Source organism: Protobothrops mucrosquamatus, unplaced genomic scaffold (assembly GCF_001527695.2).
Source record: "Protobothrops mucrosquamatus isolate PMUCROS unplaced genomic scaffold, P.Mucros_1.0 scaffold6671, whole genome shotgun sequence".
NCBI lineage: Eukaryota > Metazoa > Chordata > Lepidosauria > Squamata > Viperidae > Protobothrops > Protobothrops mucrosquamatus.
In genome coordinates, this window is record NW_015392490.1 from 29983 (window position 1) to 38160 (window position 8178).

The 8178-nt window shown below is 49.2% G+C and overlaps 1 protein-coding gene across 1 annotated transcript in view; it reads left to right on the plus strand.

The window, feature by feature from the left end:
- PHF24 (PHD finger protein 24) overlaps positions 1-6329 on the plus strand; it is a 27607-nt gene extending 21278 nt beyond the window's left edge. Inside the window, exon 11 of the mRNA XM_015829657.1 lies at positions 6233-6329. Within this exon, the coding sequence (XP_015685143.1) occupies positions 6233-6329 (97 nt within the window). The remainder of the gene's footprint in view (positions 1-6232) is intronic.
- Positions 6330-8178: the final 1849 nt, after the last annotated feature.

Sequence of the window (8178 nt, forward strand, 5' to 3'; positions counted from 1 at the left end):
GACAGTGCCGGCTGGCGACCCCAAGGGGGAGGGCCTTCTCTGTGGGAGCTCCCACCCTCTGGAACGAACTGCCCCCAGAGATCAGGGTGATCCCTGATCTCCCTTCCTTCCGCCGCGCCCTCAAGACGTGGCTGTTCCAACTAGCGGGACTGGCCTGAGGGATTTTAAAGGGGGTTTTAATTACTTTTAAATTGGACATGTTTAAATATTTCGTTTTAATCAAATTTTAATTAAGTATATGTATATATGTTAGTATTTTATTCAATTGTCAGCCGCCCTGAGTCCGTAAGGAGAAGGGCGGGATATAAATGCAATTAATAAATAAATAAAAATAAATAAATGTGATGGTTCTCCTGGTACCACCTGGGCTGCTTTGAGCTGTGGTGCCAAGGAGGTCCTCTTTCCACCAGCCCTGGAGAGGGGGGGGGGGGAATGAATGTCTTGCCCCAAATCAAGAAATGCAGGATTTAAGCAGCCTTTTTGCATTAAGGATACTGGATAAACATTACAGGTGAGGATGGCTTTAGTGAGGTGTTTCTATATCAGGCCAATGAAATCAGATCTTTGCGTAACTTTGGGTTTTAGCAATATTTCTAGCCTGCCCTAATACTGAAGGACTCTGGACAATGAATCATAAAACTTAGACATGGGGTTTAGACCAGAGTCTCCAAACTTGGCAACTTTAAGACTTGCTTAAAAGCTTAAGGTCAGAGGTCTTCAACTTGGCAACTTTAAGACTGGTGGACCTCAGCTCCCAGAATTCCCCAGCGATCAACACTGGCTAAGGAATTCTGGGAGTTCAAGTCCACCAATCTTAAAGTTGTCAAGTTTGGAGATCCCTGGTTTAGACTAGGTATGTAGGAAAACATGTAAGAAAAACAGGGAAGACACGGTTACACACCATAAAAATTCCAAATAAAATTAACCATCTAGCTAACCAAGTTACTTACGCCTCCCTGACTTAGCCACTCTGGCCCTGCATGAATAAGATACAAAGTTCAGTACAGGTTTGCAACATCTGGCAGAGAACGGAGCTGTCAGAAGATTGTCAGGGTCCCCAGCTTCGATGTTGGTAGGCAGGCAAGCCCTGGCTTGTTATTGTTGGTCTTTTCTATTCCTTCTTCCAATTTATGGAGCAAGGAGGATAATTTCCTCTTTGGGGAAATTGACAGTTGCTTTGCCCAGGTGGGTGAAAATATGCTCTGGATGTAGTCAGCAATTCAAAATTTATTATGGACACAAATCCACTTTTTCCCTAATGGTGGACTAAATGAGCTTCTATGAGAGGTTTTTAAGGAAACAAATCTGGATTCCATTTATTGGCTGTCTCATAACTTATGAGGTGCTGTAGTTCCATATTGAATATTATCCTAGCATCCCACTTTCCTGAGAGTCAAAGCAATTAATCAGTGGAACAGAAGTTACCTCCAGAAGTTGTGGGCGCTCCATCACTGGAGGTTTTTAAGAAGAGACTGGACAGACATTTGTCTGAAATGGTATAGGGTCTCCTCCCTGAGCAGGGGGTTGGACTAGATGACCTCCAAGGTCCTTTCCAATTCTGTTATTCTATTGTTCCGAGCCAGGACAGGCTTGTCAGCTGGTCTAGAGGCCAACATTTCGTGAGCAGAATCCCCACAAGTGTCCCACCGTTAGCCACACCTGGAACGCCTCTCTTCCTGTAGCCGCTTCTACCTTGGGGTCTGCTAGCGAGAGGAGTCAGCGCTGACAATTAGCTAAGCCTCGTTAGGAATTGAGATGAGGCCCCGGCGTTGCCATGGGAACAGTTGGCAGCGGAGCAAGCTGTGAATCTTCAGAGGCGTGGGAGGGATGGCACCTGGCTCAGCCGGGCAGCCGCCTTGGTCAAGAAGGAAACACACAGAGAGAAAGGGGTTCCTGCTGGAGCTGCAACTCTGCGGTCAGGGAAGGACCCAGAGAAGGCTAGACTGCCCCGCTGCTCAATTCCTTCCACCACCTGCCTGCCAATTGCATGGCGGGCCCTCTCCCCCGCCTGCCGGCTCCCCCATTCAGGCCTGGAGAAGATCCACAGGAGACATGTGGGGATGCCCGCCTCCATTCCTCCAGGCACTGAAGCCCTTGCCAAGCATCTTGGGGTGGTCTGGTTGGTGGTCCAAGCCTTGGAGAAGCCTGCAACGTATGAAATCCTGGATCGGTGGTTGGTTTCCAGCAACGTGCAAGATGCCTCTTTCTTCGTATTGGTGGCGATTAATCGATCCGAGTTTAATCAAAGCCCAGGACAAAGAGCGTGTGGCTGGACTATCAGCAGAGCAGCAAAGGGGTGCTTTAGTTGCTGAGTCTCATTTTTTTAGTTTATTAGAAAGGATATCTAATGCAGGGCTTTTCAACCTTTTCACCCACTGTAACAACTTTTAGGATATGGCAACATCCGAGTACCACCAGTCGCCTAGCAAGGTGTCAAAAACTTGATGACCAAAAAAAAAAAAAGGAAAAAAGTGATGAAGTACAGGTAGTCCTCGACTTACAACAGTTCGCTTAGTGACTGTTCGAAGTTACAATGGCACTGAAAAAGTGCCCCCCAAGGCACAGCCGAGCGAGACACCTGCCTGCCCACCCGGCGGCGCTCTTCCTCCTGTCCGAGGTTTCCATTGTTGTGAGCATTTCTGTTGAGGATTGGCAGTGGGGGTGGGGTGGGGTGGGTGTTTGGTTTTTATTCCCCCCCCCCGCTGGGTGGTTGCAGCAGGTTTTGGTTACTTCACATGACCCTGGGACACTGTGACTGCCATAAATATGAATCAGTTGCCAAGCATCTGAAAGTAAATCACAAGACCCTGGAGATGCTGCAACATTCCAGCTGATCGGCGCTTCTTCTGGGCTCAGCAGAAGTGCCAGGATCAGCGCCGAGCTCCAGCTGGAGCGTGGCACTGATCCTGGCGCTTCCGCTGAGCCTTGACAGTCCCGAAGAAGTGCTGATCCTGGCGCTTCCGCTGAGCCCTGACAGCCCTGCAGCTCCAGCCGTCTCTCGCTCAGGCTTGTGCGGTGCTGCCACCAGTTCAGCTCATTCCCCTCCCCCGCTACCACTTTTCTAGGATGGTCGCGTACCACCTGCCAGGTGCCAATGTACCACAAGTGGTACCCGTACCACTGGTTGAAAAGCCCTGATCTAATGAATTGCTTTTTTCTGTAGGTAGTCCTCGACTTATTACAGTTCATTTAATGACCGTTCAAAGTTATAAAAGTAACTTAGAACCGTTTTTCACACTTATTACCGTTGCAGCATCCCCATGATCAAAACTAAGGCACTTGGCAACTGGCTGGTATTTTATGATCGTGTCCTGGGATCACGTGATCCCCTTTTGGGACCTTCTGACAAGCAAAGTCGATGGGGAAGCCACACTCACCTAACAACCGTCTGATTAACTTAACGACTGCAGTGACTCACTTAACAACTGTGGCAAGAAAGGTCGTAAAATGGGGCAAAATTCACTTAACATCTGTCTCGCTTAGCAACATAAATTGTGGGCTTAATTGTGGTCGTAAGTCGAGGACTCCCTGCAACGCAGGAGGCAGAAGCCCACGCCTGTCCTCAGCCATTTTTGCTCTCTTTGGCAATCTCTCCGGAGAACCGACATATCCCACACATTACTTTTCTACCAGCATAAACGGATTAACTGGCCTCTACGGGTTTCTCCACCTTTAATGTTCTACACTAATTCCATGTCTTTAAAGTTTTATGCAAAGATCCACAAATTCGTTTTCTTGGTGTGCTTCCCCATCATTTCTGTAAAATGCGCAGTCGCTCCCTCCCATTTTCACCATCTAACACAGGGGTCTTCAAACTTGGCCCTTTTATGACTTGTGGACTTCAACTCCCAGAATTCCTCAGCCAGCGTACACGCTGGCTGAGGAATTCTGGGAGTTGAAGTCCACAAGTCATAAAAGGGCCAAGTTTGAAGACCCCTGGTCTAACACAACTACATTGTCCTTTGGTAAATTACTGTTCAGCTGATTGCGCCTCTTGGCAACGCCCGGGCAAAAACGATTTATGTTCCCAGCCAGCAAAATGGCGTCATCCATGCACCCCCACCGATGCGCCTCTGCTCTTACCACAAGTGTCCCTCACATGTTTGTCCATTGATACATTAAGCCAGTGGTTCTCAACCTGTGGGTCGGGACCCCATTTGGGGTCGATCGACCATTTCATGGGGGTCGCCAAGCAAGGCTGTCCGCCATTTTTTTTGTCCGCCATTTTTTTTGTCCGCCATTTTTCCCCCATTTCCGGCGGGTGCCTTACCTCCCTTGGGCTGGGCCAGCTGGTGGTCGGCCTGCTCCGTCTCTGCCACTTGCCAGCTACACCTCGGCCGGCGCAGGGGGCGGAACCACACATGCGCAGCGCTTCCGGGCAGGGAAAGTCCTCGACTTACGACTGGTTGGGTAGTCCTCAACTTACGACCGGTTTAGTCCTCGACTTACGACCGGTTTAGTCCTCGACTTACGACCGGTTGGGGTCGCGGCATTAAAAAGGTTGAGAACCACTGCATTAAGCAATCAGGCGGACATCCCACGCCTTTATCTAACTGAGATCTACCCCAAGGAGACACTCTTAAATCTAAAGACCACCTTGCAAATCAAGTTGACCACATCTCCCCGCTGTGTGCAGCAGCAGCCAAAAAAGCTAACACAATCCTTGGTTGTATAAACAGAGGCATAGGTTCAAGATCACCTAAACTTCTACTATAGCTTTACAAAGCCTTGTTAAGACCACACTTGGGATACTGCATCTGGTTTTGGTCATCACAATACAAAAAAGATGTTGAGACTCTGGAAAGAGTGCAGAGAAGAGCAACAAAGATGATTAGGGGACTGGAGGGTGAAACATAGAATGAACAGTTGCATGAGCTGGGTATATCTAGTCTAGAGAAAAGAAGGACTAGGAGTGACATGATAGCAGCCTTCCAATATCTCAGGGGCTGCCCCAAAGAAGAGGGAGTCAAGCTATTCTCCAAGGCACCTGAAGGCAGGACAAGAAGCAACGGATGGAAACTCATCAAGGAGAGAAGCAACCTGGAACTAAGGAGAAACGTCCTGACAGTTAGAACAATTAACCAGTGGAACAACCTGCCTCCAGAAGCGGTGAACGCGCCAACACTGGAAGTTTTTAAGAAGAAACTGGACAGCCATTTGTCCGAAATAGTATAGGGTTTCCTGCCTGAGCAGGGGGTTGGACTAGATGACCTCCAAGGTCCCTTCCAACTTTATTATTATTATTATTATTATTATTATTATTACTATTACTATTACTATTACTATTACTAAGTTGTGGATGCTTTTTTTAAAAAAAAACTGGACAGGAACTTGTCTGGAATGGTCTAGCTGCAGGGGTAGGTAACCTTGGCTCTTTTATGACTCGTGGACTTCAACTCCCAGAATTCCTGAGCCAGCATGGCTCAGCTTGGAAACCTCTCCCTTTCCACTCAGCTTGGCTGGCTCAGGAATTCTGGGAGTTGAAGTCCACAAGTCATAAAAGAGCCAAGGTTGCCTACCCCTGAGCTAGGATCTCCTCCTTGAGCAGTGGTTTAGACTAGAAGACCTCCGAGGTTCCTTTCAGCTCTTTTCTGATTGAGGGGCATGTTGTGCGCTGACAGAACTCGCTGTTGATTTCTCCTTAAATTACAGATATTCTTAAGGAGTCTGGTAGAACAATTTCCAACAAAAGAAAACATTAAAAAGTTTATTTTATTTTTTTTTAAATCTACCTTTTAGGATATGCTCCTGGGGGGGGGGGTTGGTATGTTATCGTCAGTGTTTGATAGATGCACCATTTGTGAAATGCTTTTCTTTAAAAGAGAGAGAGAGAGAGCAGATGGCACCAGGCCAGACCCAGCTCTGGCCATGCGTCCCTAGCCTCAAGCAATGGGGCATAACTCAGACTGGGCACTGTCTTGCCCCTGCTTGGCAGAGGGACTGGAGCCAGCCTCATCTCATCTCCAGTTGTCCCAAAGGTGTTTTTTTCCAAAAGACAACTGGTTTTTTTCTTCAAATTTTTTTCACTTCTCATCCAAGAAACTTCTTCACTTCTAACTGACTTGAGTTCCCCACCAAGCTTCTTGGATGAGAAGCGTTGTTGTTTTTTTTTAAACAAAACAAAACAAGAAAGTCTAGTTGTCTTTTGGAGAAAGCACCTTTGGGACAACCATGGCCTGGATGACTCTCCAGAGACACTCACCCTGTTTGTCTCCTGTTTTGTCCACCCCAGGACCGTCACCTGGCCGGCCTTTTTGAGAGAAAGCACGGTTTACATCCTCGCTGCCCGGCCCAACAGTGCCGCCATCCATCTGAAGCCACTGATGTGAGGCCGTTGGGCGGAGACAGGGGAAGGCCAAATATTGTGCCTCCTTAGATGCAACAAAGGAAGGAGCTACTTGCCATCATGACGCACACTGGACTGGCTGCCCCAAAGTGCCGGAGGCCCCTCGGGAGCTGCATCCCATGCGAGGACAATCGCCCACCGGGCTCCGGATCCTCCACTCTCTCTCTCTCAGTCCATGCAGTCTCCGGTGGGCACAGAATGTGGGCTGAAGTGGGGGAGAGGCCCCTTTTCACACAGATTTTAGCATCCTCTCTGGGGAGCCAAATGCCAGAGCAGCCTCCAGGTTCCTTCCGTTTCCCCTTTGGTTTTCCAGCTTGTTTGTTTGTTTCTGACCTTCTAAAGGGATTCTGACAGCATTCCGGCATCTGGAAACGAAACACGAGCATCCGTCAGCCCTCTCTCCTCTGCCCAGCAAGGCCAAGCTGTTTTCTGACTGGTCAAGATGGATGGAGGTCAGCAGCTATCTGGCTTTGAGTGGCCAACCAAGAGACACAAACCGAGGCCAGCATCACTGCAGACTCTGGTTTCTGGCTGGCCACGGAAATCAGGCCACGGCATGCTGGATTGTTTTGGCTCCACGGGACCCAAAGGCATTCATCCTGGAGCTTCTCTGGGGGGGGGGGGGCTGACTGGGAACCAGCTTCACCCATTACATCCCCTTCCCTTCTCTGGCACTTGTGTACTGGTCTTCAGCTGAAGAGCTCCTTTGCCACTAGGTTTTCTGAAGGAAAGCGGGGCCAGGTGGTTCCCAGGATTTGAGACGTGTCTGCTGGCCCAATCTTGCTCCTAAAGAGGAATCATCCATGTCAAATCTAACCCTGGCATAGTCTGGCAGCCCACCTTTAGCGGTTGCATTTTGTCCCCCCCCCCTTCCCTCGCCTATACAGGAGGAGCTGATCCCATCCAGAGGAGCCAAATGACTTTTTCAATTCTCAGTAGGAATAGCTTTTCCTTCGGAGAGCACCTGCCCTGGAGCTGAGCCTTGGACCTCCTGTCCTGCTGGTCGAGAAGTTGCCCGCCTACCAGGGAAGCAGCGTTGCCAGCCAGTGAAGCCCCCCCCCCACTTTGGGTTTGTTTGCACCCAAGAATCAAAGGGACCCCCCAACATGATTTACCTCTAATTTTCCAGCCCTTCCTCCAGTCTCTTGGGGGGGAGGGGGTTGAAATGTTAGGGAAGTCATTGACAGTATTGGTGGGAGGGGGAAGGGCTTACAAACCATCATCTGCAGGCAATTAAAGGGGGGCAGATTGGAACCCCAAGTTCCTCGGATCTCAGAACCAAGGGGCAGGGTAGGCCCTGGGGTCAGGCTTCCTGTACAGGTAGTCCTCGACTTACAACAGTTCATTTAGTGACCCTTCAAAGTTACAACGGCAATGAAAACAATGCCTAATGGCCGTTTTTCACACTTAACGACCATTGCAGCGTTCCCATGGTCATGAGATCAAACTTCAGATGCTCGGCAACTGGCATGTACTTATGACAGTTGCTGTGTCCCAAGGTCACGTGATCCCCTTTTGCGACTTTCTGACCAGCAAAGTCAATGGGGAAGCCAGATTCATGCAACAACCATGTTATTAACTAATTCACTTAACAATTGAGGCAAGGAAGGGGGCAAAATTCACTTAACCAATTTCTCACTTAGCAGCCTGAATTCTGGGCTCGGTGGCGGTCATAAGTCAAGGACTACCAGTGTTGAGGCTCAGTTCGGCTAATCCTAAGAGCCTGGCAGCTAGTTGTGCAGGTCCTGCCTGAACATCAACACCTCAGGGTGAACAGCTGGTGAATCCCTGCCTGAGGTCCTGGCTTAGTCCCTCCGCAGCCTGCCTGCCTG